Source organism: Dendrobates tinctorius, unplaced genomic scaffold, assembly GCF_039654945.1.
Source record: "Dendrobates tinctorius isolate UK_male_01 unplaced genomic scaffold, ASM3965494v1 ptg000116l, whole genome shotgun sequence".
Classification (NCBI taxonomy): domain Eukaryota; kingdom Metazoa; phylum Chordata; class Amphibia; order Anura; family Dendrobatidae; genus Dendrobates; species Dendrobates tinctorius.
In genome coordinates, this window is record NW_027361784.1 from 33,564,309 (window position 1) to 33,588,167 (window position 23,859).

At 41.5% G+C, this 23,859-nt stretch overlaps 1 protein-coding gene across 3 annotated transcripts in view; it reads right to left on the reverse strand.

Moving 5' to 3' along the window:
• The window catches only part of ADCY8 (adenylate cyclase 8), a 451,884-nt gene that overhangs the window by 260,383 nt on the left and 167,642 nt on the right, over positions 1-23,859 (reverse strand). For all 3 annotated transcript variants that reach the window (XM_073590345.1, XM_073590346.1, XM_073590344.1), the window contains exon 4: positions 8,193-8,304. In XM_073590345.1, the coding sequence (XP_073446446.1) occupies positions 8,193-8,304 (112 nt within the window). The remainder of the gene's footprint in view (positions 1-8,192; positions 8,305-23,859) is intronic.

Genomic DNA, 23,859 nt, shown 5'->3' on the forward strand with positions numbered 1-23,859 from the left:
TGTCCCTATGTACAAGAATATAAATACTATAATACTGCTCCTATATACAAGAATATAACTACTATAATACTGCCCCTATGTACAAGAATATAACTACTATAATACTGCCCCTATGTACAAGACTATAACTACTAAAATACTACTCCTATGTACAAGAATATAACTACTATAATACTGCCCCTATGTACAAGACTATAACTATAATACTGCCCCTATGTACAAGAATATAACTACTACAATACTGCTCCCTATGTACAAGAATATAACTACTATAATACTGCCCCTATGTACAAGAAAATAACTACTATAATACTGCTCCTATGTACAAGAATATAACTAATATATTACTGCTCCTATGTACAAGAATATAACTACTATAATACTGCTCCTATATACAAGAATATAACTACTGTAATACTGCTCCTATGTACAAGAATATAACTACTATAATACTGCTCCTATGTACAAGAATATAACTTCTATAATACTGCTCCTATGTACAAGAATATAAATACTATAATAGTGCTCCTATGTACAAGAATATAACTACTATAATACTGTCCCCCATGTACAAGAATATAACTACTATAATACTGCTCCTATGTACAAGAATATAACTACTATAATACTGCTCCTATGTACAAGAATATAACTACTATAATACTGCTCCTATGTACAAGAATATAACTACTATAATACTGCTCCTATGTACAAGAATATAACTACTATAATACTGCTCCTATGTACAAGAATATAACTACTATAATACTGCTCCTATGTACAAGAATATAACTACTATAATAGTGCTCCTATGTACAAGAATATAACTACTATAATACTGCTCCTATGTACAAGGATATAACTACTATAATACTGCTCCTATGTACAAGAATATAACTACTATAATACTGCTCCTATGTACAAGAATATAACTACTATAATACTGCTCCTATGTACAAGAATATAACTACTATAATACTGCCGCTATGTACAAGAATATAACTACGGTACTATAATACTGCCCTATGTACAAGAATATAACTACTATAATACTGCTCCTATATACAAGAATATAATTACTATAATACTGCTCCTATGTACAAGAATATAGTGTAACTACTATAATACGGTCCCTATGTACAAGAATATAAATACTATAATAATGCTCCTATATACAATAATATAACTACTTTAATACTGCTCCTATATACAAGGATATAACTACTATAATACTGCTCCTATGTACAAGAATATAACTACTATAATACTGCCCCTATGTACAAGAATATAACTACGGTACTATAATACTGCCCTATGTACAAGAATATAACTACTATAATACTGCTCCTATATACAAGAATATAACTACTGTAATACTGCTCCTATGTACAAGAATATAACTACTATAATAGTGCTCCTATGTACAAGAATATAACTACTATAATACTGCTCCTATGTACAAGGATATTACTACTATAATACTGCTCCTATGTACAAGAATATAACTACTATAATACTGCTCCTATGTACAAGAATATAACTACTATAATACTGCTCCTATGTACAAGAATATAACTACTATAATACTGCTCCTATGTACAAGAATATAACTACTATAATACTGCCCCTATGTACAAGAATATAACTACTATAATACTGCCCCTATGTACAAGAATATAACTACTATAATACTGCTCCTATGTACAAGAATATAACTACTATAATACTGCTCCTATGTACAAGGATATTACTACTATAATACTGCTCCTATGTACAAGAATATAACTACTATAATACTGCTCCTATGTACAAGAATATAACTACTATAATACTGCTCCTATGTACAAGAATATAACTACTATAATACTGCTCCTATGTACAAGAATATAACTACTATAATACTGCTCCTATGTACAAGAATATAACTACTATAATACTGCTCCTATGTACAAGAATATAACTACTATAATACTGCCCCTATGTACAAGAATATAACTACTATAATACTGCCCCTATGTACAAGAATATAACTACTATAATACTGCTCCTATGTACAAGAATATAACTACTATAATACTGCTCCCTATGTACAAGAATATAACTACTATAATACTGCCTATAACCCATCTTTTCTGATCTCAATCACCCTGTATCTCTCTATTAATGGTATGTCCACTGACTGCTATCTCACCTTATTTCCTTGATGCTAACACACAATTTGGCCTTATCTGTCCATGTGAATCAATCTCCTTTTGCATTTTATCTTCTGACTTCTAATTAATCATCTCCTTTGTCTGTGTCCAACCTTCCTGCTGCTCCTCCCTTCTGATCACACTTGGGCCTTCTCATGTGCTGTTCAGTTGCCATAAATTCAGAGCCCCAGGGCTGTCTTTTGCAAGGATGTCTTTTTTAAGGATAACAATAGAAATATGCCAGAAGTGACCAGAAGGTCAGCCTAACCTCTGTTAAAATATACAAAATTTCTTTTTGTTAGCTCCACACTTACTCTTACCATGCTGACATATGCTCTAATGGTTTTGCCTCCATTATTCCTGACTCTCCTTCGCTATCCACAGACCCCAGCACCCTCTAACCAAGTCATAATCTCTCCTTTCCTCTTGCCCCCCCACCTGACCTCCTCCGCTGAACTGCTCCTCAACCTCAGATCTCTCCTAATATCACACAAAACAAATCGCCCTCTCTCCTCCTCCCACATGCTCTGCCTCTCTATGCTTCTCCTCACTGCTGGCGACATATCTCCCAACCCTGGACCCTCACAGCTCATACCTCCCATTAGTACCCCCTTTTATCGCTCCCAATCCAATATAAACACCCGAATTCTTTCCAACCTCAAATAAGTGCCCTTGACACCCACCACCCTGCTCCCTCTCTCGGGATCACTCTGGAATGCCCGCTCCATCTGCAATAAACTCCATGTGATTCACGACCTCTTTACCTCCTGCAATTTTTCCTTCCTTGGCCTCACTTAAACATGGCCGACACCCTACGACACCACCTCCCCTGCTGCGCTATGCTATGGCAGGCTCCACTTCACCCACACTCCTCGCCCTGGCAACAGACATAGTGGAGGAGTGGGCCTTCTCCTTTCTTCCAATTGCACCTTCAACCCAATCCCACCTCTTCCTCCCTTGTCCTCCCCTCTTTTGAAGTCCACTCTGTCCGCATCTACTCTCCCTACAACCTCCAAGTGGCTGTCATATACCGACCCTCCAGGCCCAACCACTGCCTTCATTGACCAATTCTCTACCTGGCTCCATCACTTTCTCTTTGCTGACATTCCCACCATCATCATGGGTGACTTCAACATCCCCATTGACACCCACCAGTCAGCAGCCTCAAAACTCCTGTCGCTTACTTCATCTTTTGGACTTACTCAGTGGTCCTCCTCAGCCACCCACACAGATGGACACACATCAGACCTGGTCTTCACCCGTCTCTGCTCCCTATCTAACTTCACAACCTCCCCTCTCCCTCTATCTGACCACCATCTACTCGCTTTCTCATCACTGTCCTCCTCACCTGTCACCCATGTCCAGCAACATGCGCACCCCCGCAGAAACCTTGCGCATCTAGACACTCACATACTCTCTGACTCTATCCTACCACTGTCCTCCATATCTTCACTCCACGCCACAGACTCTAGTTTTTACAATGCCACTCTTGCATCAGCCATCGACTCGGTCGCCCCTGTCATACATAGCAGAGTGTGACGAATCAATAGACAACCCTGGCACAATAACACCACTAAAAAGCTTTGGCAAGCATCCAGAATTGCTGAATGGCACTAGAAGAAAACGCATTCCCAAGACGACTTCACTGCACTCAAACAAGCAACACTTGCATTCAAATCTGCCCTCACCTCTGCTAAACAGGCCTACTTTACATCCCTTGTATCATCCTTATCCCACAACCCCAAACAGTTGTTCAATACTTTTAACTCCATCCTCCGCCCACCACTGCCCCCTCCAACTTCCCTAATCTCTGCTGAGGACTTCGCAGCGCACTTCAAAAACAAGATAGACCAAACACGGCAAGTCTTTATTATTCAACCACCACAACCCCTTTGTATACCAGACCAATGCCCAAACCCCATAACCTCCTTATCCAACATCACTGAAGGGGAGTTTGCTCATCTTCTCTCCAAATCACACCTCACCACTTGTGCACTCGACCCCATGCCATCCCACCTCCTCCCCAACCTCGCCACCATTCCTATCCCAGCCCTAACCCATCTCTTCAATGTATCAATAACGTCCGGTGCCTTCCCTTCTGCTTTCAAACATGCCACAATCACGCCTATCCTTAAAAAGCCAACTCTCAACCCAACAGCCATATCCAGCTATCGCCCAATATCGCTGCTCCCATTCGCTTCTAAACTACTGGAACAGCATGTCCACACTGACCTTTCCTCCCACCTCTCATCGAACTTGCTCTTTGACAATCTGCAATCTGGTTTCCGTCCCCATCATTCCACTGAGACAGCCCTGACCAAAATTACCAACGACCTAATTACAGCCAAAGCTAACGGACAATACTCTATACTCCTCCTTCTAGACCTGTCCTCTGCTTTCGACACAGTTTACCACTGCCTCTCCTCCTTTGGCATCAAAGACCTCACCCTATCCTGGATCTCCTCATACCTTTCCAACCGCACATTCAGTGTCTCCCACTCCCACACCACCTCCTCATCCCACCCTCTCTCTGTTGGAATCCCCCAAGGCTCTGTTCTAGGACCCCTACTCATCTCAATCTATACACTTGGCCTGTGGCAACTCAAAGTCCCATGGATTCCAGTACCACCTTTATGCCGATGATGCTCAGATCTACCTCCCTGGCCCAGACGTCACCTCTCTGCTGTCCAGAATCCCGGAGTGTCTATCAGCCATATCCTCCTTCTTCTCTCGCTTCCTCAAACTCAATGTAGACAAATCTGAACTTGTCATCTTTCCCCCATCTCACAGATCTTCCTTACCCGACTTATCTATAACAATTGATGACATCACGCTTTCCCCCATACCAGAGGTCCGCTGCCTCGGAGTAACCCTTGACTCTGCCCTGTCCTTCAAACCGCACATCCAAACGCTCTCCACCTCCTGTCGCCTCCAGCTCAAAAATATTTCTAGAATCCGTCCCTTCCTCAACCCTCCTTCTACTAAAATGCTTGTACATGCCCTCATCATCTCCCGCCTCGACTATTGCAACATCCTTTTCTGTGGCCTCCCTGCTAACACCCTCGCACCTCTCCAGTCCATCCTTAACTCTGCCGCCCAGCTAATTCATCTCTCTCCTCGCTACTCTTCCGCTTCTCCCCTCTGCAAATCTCTTCACTGGCTCCCATTCCCTCAGCGTATCCAATTCAAATTACTAATACTGACCTACAAGGCTATCTATAACCTGTCTCCCCCATAAGTCTCTGAACTAATCTCCCGATACCTTCCCTCACGTAATCTCCGGTCCTCTCAAGACCTCCTTCTCTCCTCCACACTTATTCGCTCCTCACCCAACCGCCTCCAAGACTTCTCCCGAATAGCCCCCATCCTTTGGAATTCTTGCCCCAACACGTCTGACTATCAACCACAATCGGATCCTTCAGACGGAGCCTGAAAACCCATCTCTTCAGGAAAGCTTACAGCCTGCAATGATCCCCACTGCCTCCTCATCACTACTGGAGCTACCGCCTCACAGGAGCTGCTGCAACCCGCCAACCTACTGTCTCTTTCCCCACCATCCTGTAGAATGTAAGCCCGAAAGGGCAGGGTCCTCTCTCCCCTCTATATCAGTCTGTGATTGTTAGTTTGTTTACTGTAAGTGATATCTGTACTTTGTATGTAACCCCTTCTCATGTACAGCACCATGGAATCAATGGTGCTATATAAATAAATAATAATAACATACAAGAATATAACTACTATAATACTGCCCTATGTACAAGAATATAGCTACTATAATACTGCTCCTATGTACAAGAATATAACTACTATAATACTGCTCCTATGTACAAGAATATAACTACTATAATACTGCTCCTATGTAAAAGAATATAACTACTATAATACTGCTCCTATGTACAAGAATATAACTACTATAATACTGCTCCTATGTACAAGAATATAACTACTATAATACTGCCCCTATGTACAAGAATATAACTACTATAATACTGCTCCTATGTACAAGAATATAACTACTATAATGCTGCTCCTATGTACAAGAATATAACTACTATAATACTGCTCCTATGTACAAGAATATAACTACTATAATACTGCCCCTATGTACAAGAATATAACTACTATAATACTGCCCCTATGTACAAGAATATAACTACTATAATACTGCTCCTATGTACAAGAATATAACTAATATAATACTGCTCCTATGTACAAGAATATAACTACTATAATACTGCTCCTATGTACAAGACTATAACTACTATAATACTGCTCCTATGTACAAGAATATAACTAGTATAAAATTGCCCCATGTACAAAAATATAACTACTATAATACTGCCCCTATGTACAAGAATATAACTACTATAATACTGCTCCTATGTACAAGAATATAACTACTATAATACTGCTCCTATGTACAAGAATATAACTACTATAATACTGCTCCTATGTACAAGAATATAACTACTATAATACTGCCCCTATGTACAAGAATATAACTACTATAATGCTGCTCCTATGTACAAGAATATAACTACTATAATACTGCCCCCTATGTACAAGAATATAACTACTATAATACTGCTCCTATGTACAAGAATATAACTACTATAATACTGCCCCTATATACAAGAATATAACTACTATAATGCTGCTCCTATGTACAAGAATATAACTACTATAATACTGCCCCCTATGTACAAGAATATAACTACTATAATACTGCCCCTATGTACAAGAATATAACTACTATAATACTGCTCCTATGTACAAGAATATAACTAATATAATACTGCTCCTATGTACAAGAATATAACTACTATAATACTGCTCCTATGTACAAGACTATAACTACTATAATACTGCTCCTATGTACAAGAATATAACTAGTATAAAATTGCCCCATGTACAAAAATATAACTACTATAATACTGCCTCTATGTACAAGAATATAACTACTATAATACTGCTCCTATGTACAAGAATATAACTACTATAATACTGCTCCTATGTACAAGAATATAACTACTATAATACTGCTCCTATGTACAAGAATATAACTACTATAATACTGCCCCTATGTACAAGAATATAACTACTATAATGCTGCTCCTATGTACAAGAATATAACTACTATAATACTGCCCCCTATGTACAAGAATATAACTACTATAATACTGCCCCTATGTACAAGAATATAACTACTATAATACTGCTCCTATGTACAAGAATATAACTAATATAATACTGCTCCTATGTACAAGAATATAACTACTATAATACTGCTCCTATGTACAAGACTATAACTACTATAATACTGCTCCTATGTACAAGAATATAACTACTGTAATACTGCTCCTATGTACAAGAATATAACTACTATAATACTGCCCCTATGTACAAGAATATAACTAGTATAAAATTGCCCCATGTACAAAAATATAACTACTATAATACTGCCCCTATGTACAAGAATATAACTACTATAATACTGCTCCTATGTACAAGAATATAACTACTATAATACTGCTCCTATGTACAAGAATATAACTACTATAATACTGCCCCTATGTACAAGAATATAACTACTATAATACTGCTACTATGTACAAGAATATAACTACTATAATACTGCTCCTATGTACAAGAATATAACTACTATAATACTGCTCCTATGTACAAGAATATAACTACTATAATACTGCTCCTATGTACAAGAATATAACTACTATAATACTGCTCCTATGTACAAGAATATAACTACTATAATACTGCTCCTATGTACAAGAATATAACTAGTATAATACTGCTCCTATGTACAAGAACCAGTACATTGATACAAATATGAACATGAATAAGCAGGAGACATTTAGATTAGATTTTGTATCTACTGAATGTCAACTTAGCCATTCTCCTTATGGTCACACATTCTTTTAATCATAAAATCCCATCACGATGATCTCTTCATGAGTATAATCAGCGTATTCTATAACTCACATGTGCTAGGCGATCAAACCTCGCAAAGAGTTCATTTAACATTCGGACTAGTTCTTGTGCTGATAAGGTCGTGGACAGGTTGGTGAATCCCTTCACATCTGCAAAAAGAATGCTGAAAAGAAAAGAGATGAAGAGATGCAATGTCAATAACAATCAGCAAATACATGTGATGCATTATTATCAACCTGCAAATTGAGGAAATGATCCCTAAAAATATTAATTGTTTAACTGTTCATCTGCAGAGAATATACTGTATATTTATAAGCAATATAGATGTGCTTATTACAATGAATTGTACATATAAAACATGATTTGGCCACATTCACCAAAGTCATAGCAAGCATTAATTTTTGAATTAGCTGCTTTAGTCTGTAGCTAAGGTAGAAGCTCTGGGGCAGAGGACTCCTTTAAATCGATTCTCCAGGAATAGAAAAAATTAATTACTAAAGGAAATGTCCTAGAATGTTGGAGCAGGTTCTTGTGAGCATGTGTAGTTGCCCCTTCTTTTGGTATGTACAGTAACAGCTCAGATAGACAGGATAGACAGCAGTATGAGGAACCGCTACATACCTGAGCACACCTGTTATCTCAAGATAGTGTAGGGTGTCAACCCTTGCTAAGAACTGAATGACACTGTGACTTTAAGAGAATGATCCCCTCTGATTTGTGTGCAGTTGGATTAGTTCTTTCTCCCCTGCAACTTGGTGTGTGTTGGTTTTGGACAAGAAGCAGGAAGTGTGTGGTGTCTGGAAGTGGACAGGGAGCCTTGAGTCTGTGAGAGACAGTCAGGACAATTACTATGTTGTAACAACGAGAGACTGGTAAATGAACTAAAGGCTTTAAGGGAGAAGATAGTGCCTAGATGCTGCAGGATCTATCACCAGGACCGCGTCAGACGGAAAGAGTCGTATCAAACAGTTATGATAGTTCTCCACAAGCACCTATAACCTGACAGAGGAAACAACAATATGGTACCAGTAGTCTCTCAACATTGAAAGTGGGAATGAGGCTTGCCTGGATCCGGGAGAAGAAGGATTAGTTTAAGCTGAAGGAAGAGCTCATCGCAACAAACTCGATTCCACTACATCAAGAGCAAGCAGCAGCATCCACACTACCTTCTACGCTACAGAACTGTAAGCGAGACACCTGTGTTTTACTGTGTTAGGTTGTAGAGCAGGCTTCATTAGCTAGGGTGATGTAGCAGCACGGCCCAATTATCGGAAGCCAGGTAGGAAGTTAGACGAAAGCAGTCGAAATCCTTTACTCTGTTTATATTGAACTTTGCATTGCCATAGCTGGAGTGCAGCTTGTGTGACACGCTCCAGCTATCTCTTTTTGCATCTGTTATTGCGGTTATCACTACAATAACTTTTTTTCAGCATATAATACTCTGTCTTTCAATAAAGCCGGTGTTTTGTTTCTGCTGCCTTGTCTACTTTACCATACTTAAGTCCTATCCGTCTATGTTTTTCAGACACCACTACATTAGATTAGATAGACAGGGTGGATAGCAGTGTGATCAGCCTCTTCTTACCTCCACACAACTGGTATCTCTAGCATTAGATCAGATAGACAGTGTGGACAGCAGTGGAAGCAGCGTCTTCTTACATTTGCACTCCTGGTATCTCCAGTATTACACCAGGCTGGACAAGCAGTGTGAGCAGTCTCTACTTTCTTTAGCACTCCTGGTATCACCAGTATTAGATCAGCTAGACTGGGTGGACCACAGTGTCAGCAGTCTCATCTTAAATTAGCACTCCTAATAAGTCATGCATTAGATTAGATAGACAGGGTGGACAGCAGTGTGCATAGCCTCTTCTTACTTCAGCACTCCTGGTATCTCCAGTATTATACCAGAGAGGGTGGGCAGCAGTGTGAGCAGCCTCTTCTTACATCAGCAGACCTACTGGTATCTTCAGAATTAGATCTGACACAGGTGGACAGCAGTGTGAGCAGCCTACCTTTATAGAACCCCTGGTATCTCCATTATTAGATCAGATAGATAGAGTGGACAGTAATGTGTGCAGACTCTTCCTATCTCAGGACCCCTTGTATCTCCAATATGAGATGGCATAGACAGGGTGAACTGCAGTGTGAGCAGTCTCTTCTTACATCAGCAATCATGGTATCTTCATTATTAGATCATACTGACAGGGTGGACAGCCATGTAATCTAAACACTTTCTTATCTCAGAACCCCTAGTATCTACAGTATTAGATCAGCTTGACAGGGTGGGCAGCAATGTGATCAGCCTCACAGTACTTTTGCAATCCCGGTATCTCCAGTATTAGATCAGATACATAGTGTGGACAGCAGTGGAAACAACTTCTTACCTCAGTACTCCTGATATCTCCAGTATTCGATCACACTGGGTGAACAGCAGTGTGAACATCCTCTTCTTACCTAAGCAACTCTTGCATTTCCAGTATTACATGAGGATTTCCATTCAGAGCCCATTTTCCTACCCATGAAAGGAGAGCTGGGCTTCCTATTGCACCTGCTCAAAGTACCCTGTCCTTTTTGGACAGGATTTTATCAATGTAACAAGGTAGCAACCATTTTAATTATTTAGTTATTATCTCCTGATACAAAACTATTTTGATTTTCCAACAAGTACCGTATTTAAAAAATGTAATTTTAGGCTGTGTGCACACGTAGCGTTTTTTTAGCACTTCCGCGGTGATTTTAAACGTGCGATTTTGCCACGGAAACGCTTAAAAAAAGCATTCCATGCAATCCTAATTGATTCCGCACATTTTGTGCTAATGGTGCGTTTTTTACCGCTGCGGAATCGCTTCGCTGTAAAAAACGCAGCATGTTCATTAATTTTGCGGAATCGCGTGCAATTCCGCATACATACACTTGTATTGCAAAAATGCATAAGAAAACGCATGTTAAAACTCATGAAAAGCGCATCAAAATCGCTTACAAAAACGCATCAAAAACCGCATGCGTTTTTCCGGCAAAGGGTGTGGGTTTCTGCTCAGGAATATTCTGCTTCAAAACTGCAACGTGGGCACATAGCCTTAATGATATTTCCTTTAGTTATTTATTTTCTATTCCCAGAGAGCCTCTTGAAAAGCCATATGCTTTCTCAAGAGTGATATATCCCCCTAAAATCATTGTGCTTTTTACTAGGCACTTAGGTAATTTACATTCTTGGGAACTGCTATGGGTACTTTAATGGTAATCACTAATATTGAATCTTCATGAGACAACTTTAAAGCTTGTACAGTGTTTGTTACCCAGAATTTCAAGCTCCTGAGTGTCAGCCAACTTTGCGAGATATGAAGTAACACATGTCCAACATAAATTCCTTCTTGACAGACACATTTCGACTTGAGATGCCTCAGAACCATGTAGGAGCAAACACTTTGGAAGGAAGAAGCCATATGCCATCCTTTGTAGACCACACATATTATATGTGTAAATGAGCTGCCCTCAGAGATGTCTTTTTTTCTAAGCTAAACAAGTCCAACGTTTCCAACCTCTCATCATATGAGAGGACTTACATCCCTTGTAATAATCTAGTTGCCGCCTTTGAACTGACTCTAAATTCTGAAAATTTTTTTAAAATATGTAGCCCAAAACTGGATCCCATATTCTATATGTGGCCTCACCAGTGGTTTATAAAGAGGTAACAATATGTTGGGATCGTGGACAATACATTATAGTGATACATATTCCACAGTTATGTTGCTTTTTAACAAGTACTTTGATATTTACACATATGGGAACCCCTTAACGACCAGAGGTATTTTCGGTTTTGCATTTTTGTTTTTTGCTCCCCTTCCTCAAAGAGCCATAACTTTTTTTTTTTCGGTCAAAATGGCCATGTGAGGGCTTGCTTTTTTATAGGACAATTTGTAAATTTGAACGACACCACTGATTTTACCATACCATATTGCAAAAAAAGCGCAATTCCACACATTATTTTTACCGAGGTCACTAAATGCTAAAACTGACCTGCCATTATGATTCTCCAGGTCATTACGAGTTCATAGACACCTAACATGTCTAGGTTCTTTTTTATTTCAGTGGTGAAAAAAAAATCCAAACTTTGGTAAAAAAAAAAAGCGCCATTTTTCAAGACCTGTAGTGTCTCCATTTTTCATGATCTGGGGCTGGATGAGGGCTTACTTTTGTGCTCCGAGCTGACATATTTATTGATACAATTTTAGTGTATAAACGATCTTTTGATCACCTGTTATTGCAATGCTGCGGCGACCAAAAAAAACGCAATTCTGATGTTTTGAATTTTTTACTCGTTACGCCGTTTACTGATCGGGTTATTTTTTTTTTTATATTGACAGAACAACAACCAAAGTGAAACAGGCTTACTATAATATAGCAACATTAATTAGGATATTCACAAAAAAATAATTATTAAAACTATTCAAAATAAGTGAAAAAAACAGAATATAAATAAAAATATAATTTTATTGAATCATGATATTAAAAACATAGAAAATGATGGAAAACCAAAGAACAAAAACAGAAACCACAGCAACACAGTATAGACCTTGAGAAAGACACTAGGCAAAACATAAGCTGGAGTCACAGGAGCCACGGGATACTAACTACTGGTATATAGTAACTTATCATACCCCCTTTCCTCTTCATGCTCTTTATGCACTTTATTTCTATATATGTATGTCTATTATACCTTTGCACTTAACAGGCTATTCGTATGTGATTCATATTATGCATAATCATGCTATTTGTTCAGTATTCCCATTATTGATATTTAATTTGTGCTGTGGTTTCTGAGAATGACAGCGGCATTTAACATGTTAACAGCTGCGGGTGGATCGCGATTCCACCCGGAGCTGTTAGAGGCACATGTCAGCTTTTCGAAACAGCTGACATGTGTCAGGAAAGATGTGGGCTCAGCGCCGGAGCCCACATCAAAGGGAGGGAGTCTGACGTGGGCGTACTATTACGCCCAACGTCGGAAAGGGGTTAAAGCTCCTATAGTGATGGTCACCCATGCTACTGAACGGCAAATTTTCCATAGTTATGGAGTGATACTAACACCGTTTTTGACAGGCATTTTGGTCACTTGCATTATTGGGAACCGCTATGGGTACTTTAATCTCATATATTCATTCATTCTAAGAAAACCTATTTAAAGGTACCACAGAAGCAGAAACCATTTTTTTTTAAGGCAACTGTACTTCTTTTGTGACTAGATAGGAAATAATCTAAGCCTTTTCAGCCTACAGCTCGAATATAGCCTTTTTTAGTTATCTGGGAATTGCTATAGGAACTGCTTTTTTGCCATTAGTGTTGCCTACTTCATATGAACTAGATATAAATAGGAGACAGTAACTTGTCTTTAGAGGATGACTCAGACATTTCTTTCTACTGGGAATGTATTTTTGGGGATATTTTCAAACTTTGCAGAGCAGAATATAATGTGTATAACAGAAGTGACAGTTAAATAATACGTAAAGTGCAGAGCTATAAAACGTAATCTAGGCTATCATGCGCCGTTCTTTTACTTAGATTAATTTTTGTCCTTGAATTTACTAGCAAAAAAAAAAAAGATTCATATGAATGAAAATGACGTAAATACATCACATTTACAGTGCTGCTGTATTGCAGTATAGTGCAACCTCAACCAGGGGGTGCTGGTAAGGGAAGAGAGGTTGCACACACAGTGTAGCACCACTCAGCAGCAGCGAAGGTGCCACCAGGTGGCAAAAGAGTGGTCAGATGAGCCGAGTCAGAAACAGTGAGGAAAAACAGGACCAGAGGAAAAAGCAATACACGTGGTCAAATACAAGAAGTCATAGCCAGACGGGAGCAGAGATAACAGAGACGTGAGACAGTCAAACAGGTCAAGAGACAAGCCGGGTCACATACCAAGAGGTCCAAGCACAGGGAGCGAACACTAAGACAAGTGGGGTGGCAGGAAATGGAAGTCACGGGATCAGAGTAAATGGGCAGGGGACAAAACACGGTATCAGGGGGTCAGCTGCTCTAGCCTGGGAGCATAAACTATCACTGACGTTGGTCTGCAGGCCACAGCATACTGAAATAGCCACACAGAACCCAAAATGAGGCAGAGGTTAACCCCCGCACAACCAAACCAGGGAGAGAATAACAAGAAACAAACCCCGGCCTGGATCATGACAACATTAATACTGGAATACAAGAGGAGGGCTGTGAATTGTGGCAATGTACTGTGAACTGACAATAGAGTGTTGTAGTCTCTAATTTACAAGCTGACATCCTCAGACTTAAATGCCGGCATCTTGCGCTAAAATAATTTTTGCATTTTGGTTTCATTAAAAAATATTGCACCATTTTGTTTTTGTGAATTCTCAGTTAACCCATCCTACAACCAGCAATAGACAGTGTAACAAAGAGGCTATAGATGGCAATCGGTGAAAAGTGTTGCATGAAAGTCGATTACAAAAATTATTTGTAGCCAAAAATATATGCATTTAAGTAAAAAAAAAACTTGTTCCCTGTAATGTCCGCCATGTCTGTCATGTTCGCCACGTCTGTTTTTGCCTCATGAACCCTGGAGCTGTGTGCACGTGCATCTCATGTCTGCTTTCCTGCATGTTCCCTAGAGCAGTGTGCACACTCACCTCATGTCTGTTGAGCTGCAGGATGCTCTGCCTTCTGTGATCATTTCGTCATGTCTAGAATCCCTGATCATGTGTCCTTCCTATGTTCTAGCATAGGCTGGTTCTGCATTCGTCTCTGCATGTCTGAAACCCTGATCATGTGACCTTTCCTAGGATCCTGCACTGTCCAGTTCTGCAATCGTTTCTGCATGTCTGAAACCCTGATCATGTGACCTTTCCTAGGGTCCTGCACTGTCCGGTTCTGCAATCATTCCTGCATGTCTGGAATCCTGATCATGTGATTGCGCTCTGTGATCCTAGAGGATCTGAACTGGAAGCTCTTCCCTGGTCCTGACCTGGAAGTGGTGGTGCTATGCCCTAAATCAGACCGCCCCTTCCTATGCTCAGGGCCTGAGTATTGTGTTGCTTCTCTGCATGGCTGCTTTGTCTGTGGGGTTGCTCCCTCTATTCTGTGCCCTTGCACTCTGCTCTGTCGTGCGTCTCTGCACACGCTCCGTGCTCGTATTCCGTCTCTTGTCTTGTACTTTGTTTCGTGTTGTCCTCCGTGCTCTGTTTGTCCTCGCTACGTCTTCTTGTTATGTCCGTTCTGCACCCTGTCCCTGGCGTGTCTTCCTACACGTGCAGGCCTCCGCTCTGTGCCCTGTCTAGTCCCAAGGTTCTCCCTTGGCCCGGCTCTGGGCTTCGGCCTACGCTCCGCTGCTAGACTCTGTCCCTGACGTGTCTGTCTACACGTGCAGGCCTCCATTCTGTGCTCTGTCCCTAGTGTGCCCCTCGGTACGCGCAGGCCTCACCTTGTACTTTGCCCCTGGCATGTCCTTTGCATGCGCAGGGTCCTGTCTACTACTCTATGCCTTGTCTCTGATACTTCGTGCGCTCTTGCACTTTTCGTACTAGGCTTTGCCGTGCTGTCTGCACGCGTCTCTGTCCTGTATCTTTGCCTAGCCCTGCCTTGTGGCTCCGTGCCTCCGTGCACGCACCTGGTCACCTGTGCCTGCCTGGTGTGCCTCAGCTGTGCCACCTCTAGCCATGCTCGCCTGTGTGCCTCAGCCGTGCCCGCTGTCCAGTGCTATAGTGGTTTCCGGCTGCGTGGCCACAGCGGTGCCGCCTCTAGTCGTGCCCGCCTGCTTATGCCATCGTTGGTACCACCTGCCGGTGCCCCCAGCTGTGGTCTCTGTGCTCCCTTGCACGCACGCTGGTTCTCACACCGTGCCTTTTCGTGCTAGTCTTGCACAAAGCCTTTTGCCTCTTTTGCTCTGCTCTGAACCCTAGATTGCCTGCCGGATTCCGTAACCAGCCGACCGCTGCCAGAGGTCCGGACCTAGATGACTGCGGCCTGATGTCCGGAGCTGATGTCCGTAGCCTGATTCCTGGACCCTGTCGGTCGATGCCAGCACCCCGGATTCCGATGCCATTGAACCCTTCCCTGGCGTGCCCTCGCACGCGCAGGCCACCGTCCTTGTGCTCCTCACAGGCGTGCCCTCGCACGCGCAGTCCTCCATCCTTAAACCCGTCCCTGGCATGCCCCTCGGCATGCGCAGGTCTCCGTTCTGTGAATCTGATCCTGGCGTGTCTCCTTGCACGCACCCTGTTTTGTCTCCTAGTTTGTCTGCTGGATTCCTGACGCCAGCTGACTACAGCCGGAGGCCTGGAGCCAGATGTCTACACTCTGATGCCTGGACCCTGTCAGCCCTTGCCAGTCTTCCGGAGTCCGATTCCTCGCACCCTGCCTTGGACATTGGCGTGCCCTGGCACGCACCTTGTTATATGGATTCTGTGTGTTCACGTTTCGCACCTGCTTTACCTTGAAGAGTTCCTCATGCCTTGGACCTCGGCGTGCCCTTGCACGCATCTTGCTTTGTGTTCTTTTTGTGTTCACCTTTGCACCTGTTGTACCCTGAAGTGTTCCTGAATGAAGTTTACTTGAACTAATGCCTTGTCTCGTCTTGTCTTGCTTCCTGAGCCGGCTGTCTGGTCCAGCAGCCGTGGTGGCTCACCCCCTTGGTCTTGCCCCTGACACTCCCTGTATAGGGGGTGGTTCCTCACTAGGTCAGCTCGCCCTCGGTGGGTGGGTGCCACGGCCCAGAGGGTCCACTCATTCAAAGAAAAACGACTCAGCGTAAGCTGACGCTCGTCACATTCCCAAAGGTAAAAAAAAACCTATTAAGGAGTATGCAAAGAAATTAGATTAATAGCCTATAGTATACCTTGTCCGGTAGATTAGGTGTTCCACTGCTATGTAAAAGAGAGCCAGAAAAGGAAGAGATGGCCATGGGTCCTCTATGGCTATTCACAGGAAATGTCATGAATATTTTTCTGCAGTAGTCCCACCAATGGGACCCTCAATCAATTGGGTGAACAGAGATTCCTAAACTCAAACAGTTAGAAGCAAAAAATGAGGAGAGCGGGGCTTGCTGTAAAGTCAGAGCACTGTCACCTATTTGTGGTGCCATTTTTGCATTGCAGTTCAATTGCGTCAGTGACTAGTACCCATTAAAAAGACTGAACATGGTTACTCCCAACACTTTCTGATCGAAGGGGTCCGACTGCTGGGATCTGCATTGATCCCAAAATTGGGGTCTGAAATGCCCATCAGAAAGATGATGTGGCCAACACATACAGGTGCTTCTCACAAAATTAGAAAATCATCAAAAAGTTAATTTATTTCAGTTCTTCATTACAAAAAGTGAGTCTCCTATATTCTATAGAGTCATTACACACAGAGTGATCTATTTCACGTGTTTATTTCTGTTCATGTTGATGATTATGGCTTACAGCCAATGAAAACCCAAAAGTCATTATCTCAGTAAATGAGAATACTTTATAACACCAGCTTGAAAAATGATTTTAAAATCTGAAATGTTGTCCTACTGAAATGGGCTACAAGTGTCACATTCCTTGTGTCAGGCCACTCATGACAAATAGACAAAGCCAGAAGTGTCTTACTTGGGCCAAGGAGAAAAAGAACTGGACTGTTGTCAGTGGTCCAAGGTGTTGTTTTCAGATTAAAGTAAATTTTGCATTTCATTTGGAAATCAAGGTCCCAGAGTCTGGAGGAAGAGTGGAGGCCACGATCCAAGCTGCTGGAGGTCTAGTGTGAAGTGTCCACAATCAGTGATGGTTTGGGGAGCCATGTCATCTGCTGGTGTAGGTCCACTGTGTTTTATCAAGACCAAAGTCAGCACAGCCGTCTACCAGGACATTTTAGAGCACTTCATGTTTCCCTCTGCTGACAAGCTTATTGGAGATGGAAATGTCTTTCTCCAGCAGGACTTGGCTCCTGTCCACACTGCCAAAAGTACCAATACCTGGTTTACACACAACAGTATCACTGAGCTTGATTGCAAGCAAACTCACCTGACCTTAACCCCATAGAGAATCTATGAAGTATTGTCAAGAGGAAGATGAGAGACACCAGACCCAACAATGCAGACGAGCTGAAGGCTGCTATCAAAGCAACCTGGGCTTCCATAACCCCTCAGCAGTGTCACAGGCTGATCGCCTCCATGCCACACCACATTGATGCAGTAATTGATGCCAAAGGAGCCTCAACCAAGTATTGAGTGCATTTACTGAACACACAATTCAGTAGGTCAACATTTCAGATTTTAAAATCATTTTTCAAGCTGGTGTTATAAAGTATTCTAATTTGCTGAGATAATGACTTTTGGGTTTTCATTGGCTGTAAGCCATAATCATCAACATTAACAGAAATAAACACGTGAAATAGATCACTCTGGGTGTAATGACTCTATAGAATATAGGAGATTCACTTTTTGTATTGAAGAACTGAAATAAATTAACTTTTTGATGATATTCTAATTTTGTGAGAAGCTTCTGTACCTGTAACAGGTAATTCCCATTATTGAAAGGTAAGTTCAGCATTTCATATAGATAGACACACTGAAAGAGAGGGAGAGAAATAGATAGATACAGAAGACAAAAAAATTGCGCAGCACCAGCAATTTTAAAAATAGAAAATGGGTGCAAAGTAGTTTTGAGTGAGTGTGCTCGTTACTTGAGAATTCCGAGCATGCTCGGGTGTTCTCCGAGTAGTTCGGGTGTGCTCGAAGATTTAGTTTGTGTCGCCGCAGCAGCATGGTTTGTGGCTGCTAGACAGCCTGAATACATGTGAGGGTTGCCTGTTTGTTAGGAAATCTCCACATGTATTCAGGCTGTCTAGCAGCCTCAAATCATTCAGCTGCGGCGACACAAACTAAATCTCCGAGCACGCCCGAACTACTCGGAGAACACCCGAGCATGCTCGGAATTCTCGAGTAATGAGCACACTCGCTCATCACTAGTGCAAACCCTCAATTCAAAACCAAACCTTATTAATATCCAAAAATAGAGGAATTACTCCAAGGTCAAAAAATGAATTGTTTATTGATCCATTGAGATGGGTGATGCCATCACAATGGGTCAGTAAACAATTCATTTTTTTGACCTTAGAAAGATAGATTGAAACAAAAATAAAAAAAGGAAGGCAACAGCAACCCATTCTGTATCTGGATACACCAAGGCACCTAGGAAATTACCAGCCTCACAGAATCATAGAATCCTAAAATGTCACAGTGGAAGGGACCTCCAGGGTCATCTAGCCCAACCCCCTGCTCAATGCAGGAGTCAATAAACCAACTCAGACAGATGTCTCTCCAGCCTATGTTTGAAGACTTCCATTGAAGGAGAACTCACCACCTCTCGTGGCCGCCTGTTCCACACATTGATCACCCTCACTGTCAAAAAGTTTTTTCTAATATCTAATCTGTATCTCCTCCCTTTCAGTTTCATCCCATTGCTTCTCATGTCTCCATGAGAATAATGATGATCCTTCTACAATGTGACAGCCCTTCAGATATTTGTAGACAGCTATTAAGTTTCCTCATAGCCTTCTTTTTTGCAAGCTAGACATTCCCAGATCCTTTAACTGTTTCTCGTAGGACATACTTAGCAGTCCACTCACCATCATGGTAGCTCTTCTTGCTACTGTTTTTCAATGTCTTTTTTAAAATGTGGTGCCCAGGACTGGACACAGTATTCCAGATGAGGCCTGACCAAGGAGGAGTAGAGGGAGATAATTACTTCACGTGATCTAGACTTTATGCTTCTGTTAATACATCTTAGAACTGTTTGCCATTTTTGCTGCTGCATCACACTGTTGACTCATGTGCAGTCTGTGATCTATTAGTATACCCAAGTCTTTTTCACATGTGCTGTTGCTTATTTCTATTCCTCCCATTCTATATTTGTAATTTAGGTTTTTCTTGCCCAGCTGTAGAGTCTTGCATTTCTTCCTGTTAAATACCATTTTATTAGTCACTGCACATTGTTAAAGCTTATCTAGATAATCAACAAAGTGATAAAAATTGAGGCACTTTGCACTTTATTTTTGGAGTGCTGCCCTTAAACCGATAAATAGATAAGGGAATCAATTTGATGCAAATTGAACTAGAATAGAATTTTTTAGGAAATGTGAACAATTTGCAATTCCTTTTCTGTGAATCATCTCAAATGTCTGCCTCGATTTTACACATTGTGTTGGCTTAAATGACCTCAGGAAGGCTTCTACATAATGCCTTAAAGCTATCATATCACATAGTACAGCAATGCCAATCAGGAGGAGCTATTGTAACCTGTATAAAAGCAAAGGCAGGGAATGTACCAGCCGTTTTGTGGTGAATCTGGATAGTGAAAGGACGTAATAACTCACAACTTAGCAACAGAGAAAGGGAACAAAAATCCATAAAACACGAAATAAACTGTATAGATAGTGGCTGACAGCACAGCAGTGAAGATTAGTATTTGACGGGAGGAGAATAGTGTTGTATGCATTTTTTCAGGCCAGTTGGAGGCCTTGGAGTGCTTTTGATTTGCAACAAATAAAATTCCCTTGGAAAATTTGTCAGATCTGGTAAATTCAAGTGTCAAAAGATTGGCTCATCTCTAAAGGCCCCTATGTTTGACAAAAAGGAGAGAAAGAAATAGGCCATGAGCAGGGGATCACCCTGAATAGGACATAGCATATATAATACAAATTTTATTAAACACAGCAAACAGCAAAAATTCTTAAAAACATTAAAAATGGTCACAAATGTGACACATACACAAATAATACAATGCTCATAATAGAGCAACCCACCTGCTACCAACTATCACCCTCACCGAGAGTGATGGCTATATCCCTAGGTCCATGTAAACAGGATTCTCAATAGGAGAATTAGTAAGCCCACACATAGGTAATACAGAGCATATGAGTCAGAAACACCAATAATATACAAATACAATGAAAAAATGATGCAATTCCAACCCAATAATTACAAAAAACAGTACAAGGGATAATGTAAACCCAAGAAAGTGCTGATCACTATGAGGTGTACAAAAAAGATAGAAATGCACACTAAATAGACCTCAAGAGGTACCCCAGCCCAATCTCAGGCATAGGGAACATCAAGGACCAGATCAGCCAGACCATTAGGGGCTAGAGAGGGTCTAAGTGGACAGAGAAAATCTCCATAACCACCCCAAATGATAACCACACGTACAAATCAGCACAATACAAAATCCATGAGACGTGAAGTGGGGCAGGTAGAGCCAGAGACCCGACGCGTGCCGCCACTCTAGGTGGCTTCGTCAGGGGTGATTGTTGATCGTGCACTATAGTCCTGGGCCATTTTTTGATCGTTGCTCTCCCGCTGGCCAGCATGCATTGCTGCGTGTGGCAGCGGGAGCCAACGATCAGCGAGGCTCCCAGCGCTCTAAGCAGACGCTGGTCTCTTAGGTATATATTGGGTTACTAAGCGCGCGCCGTCACTTAGTTACCCGATGTGTACCTTAGAAACCTGCGTGCTCGCAGCTCCCGGTGCGAGCACCCAGGTTTCTAAGGTACACATCGGGTAACTAAGTGACGCGCGCCACTTAGTAACCCAATATTTACCTTAGATACCAGCGTCCTCGCTGGTGCTGATCGCTGGTGAACCTGCCTGTTTGGCAGCTCACCAGCGATCATGTAGCGATGCACCAGCGATCCTGACAAGGTCATATCGTTGACGGGATCTCTGGTGCATCTTTAAGTGTAACGGTACCCTAACAGATGGATAGATAATATATAATATATAGATAATAGACAGAAAAGAGGTAGATAGATGATTGATAGATAAATAGAACAGAGGTAGATAGATATAGATAGATAATAGATAGAGGATAGATCACAGATGATAGATAGATAGATAGATAGACGAGAGATAGATAGATAGACAGACAGACAGATCATAACGTAATGTGGGTGATTCTATTTTTAAAGTCCTGTACGGTCAGATAAAGTTAATATATTCGGCCAGAGACGCCACATGCAGAGGTTTGTGCAGCCACAATCATTACTGCAGTTATGGAGGTAGAGTCCGGGCACATCTGACATTGATCTATAGATTATGATAATTGCTGCACTAAGACCAATAAAGAATCATTTCAGCTTCAGTGAAGCCAATGCACTCTTCACTCCGGGCAGCGAGGTCCTGGACTCTGATGAGATTTATATTCTGTTGTCAATATACAACCCCAATTCCTGAAAAAGTTGGGCCGCTGTATAAAATGTCACACTCACAGCAGAACATGGAACAGATCAGGAGTTGAACGTTGGACATTACCCATTGGAAATTCCTAACTGATTTGGAATTTGGAGATCATCGCCAGTTCCTCATTTTTGGATTTGTTGAGTGAAGTGAAAATTTAAGACCGGGCTGCAGATGGGCGAGTCTCATGAAATTCGTTTCTCTCCATTCGTCTCACAGATGCGATTTGGTCCAAATAAATTTGGTTCAAATTAAAAGTGCTCCAGTAATATTTTTTTTTAGCTCTCAGGTCTCCTAGACCCCAAAACATAATAAATGCTACGGATTGCTTCGTTTTTCAGTCCGGATCTACACCTCACGCGGTCACGCGGTCCCATCTCAATGATGTGCACCATGAAGTCCCACATGGTCACGTGCTGCCTAGACAGCACCAGAAGATCCAAAGCTCGGAGTGAGCAGGCAGAAGACCGGGCGGGTAGTTGCAGCAGCAGGACAGTTGGGTATAATCACTATTTTATCCCCTCCATGGCACTCAAAAGAATTCAGAAAAATGTTGTCTTGCTGACGCTATTTTGCTGGATTTCTGCTAATTGAATCATGAACATTTTGGATTTGTCATATCTAAAACTTTGGGAAAAAATTTGATTGGCTATGAATCGATTTGCTCATCTCTAGGTAGGCCATATCTGTATCTATCAGACTTGAAGAAAACAGAGATCTATGTCCGACCAATAGTTTGTCTGGGCAACAAATGTAGGTGGAACTTAGTCAAGGAGGTGGAGTTCAGCTTGGACACAAAGTGAAGGCTTTCTGGTAAACTTAGTTTCTCTTTATTGGCTTCTTTAGGTATCGCTTTTGGGTTGGGTGGTCTGTAACCGAGGCTGGAGATCTCAACCACAGCAGTCCCAGAGTGTTTGGGTATACCGGGGGAATCCATCATTGCGTCGCAGCAGCTCCTAAACCTTGGGGATAAGAGGGAGGTCTGACATGGACACCAGTAGAACATTGGTGAGTGACCAGGGGACTCCCTACAAGGGGACCAGCAGGTTGGATTAGCCATCTGTATTCCAATCAAAAAGCAATAAATATTAGTAAATCTATATACACAACCTCTAGGGGTCCTAGGTTGTACATGAGCCGGTAAGGTTAATTCAAGCTGCGTCCTTTCGTGAAATCTTTATACACAACCTCTAGTGGTGAAAACAAGAGGTACAACGATGAATTGCCAAATTTGAGAAGATTAAAAATAATCTTTATTGATATGGTATAATTAAAATGAAATACAAACAAGTAAAAAAAATGATATAAATCAAGCTAACGGAACAAGAAAGAGCATAACAGCGGGAAAATAAAAGGTAAGTACCAGCAATCTGAAGCACAAAATGCTATTCAAAAAGCAAACATCTTCAAAAAATGACAATGAGGGCAAAACACTGCGTATTCACACATAGAAACATAAAGTGCATAGTGCAATAGATACGTATACCTTATGAAAAAAGC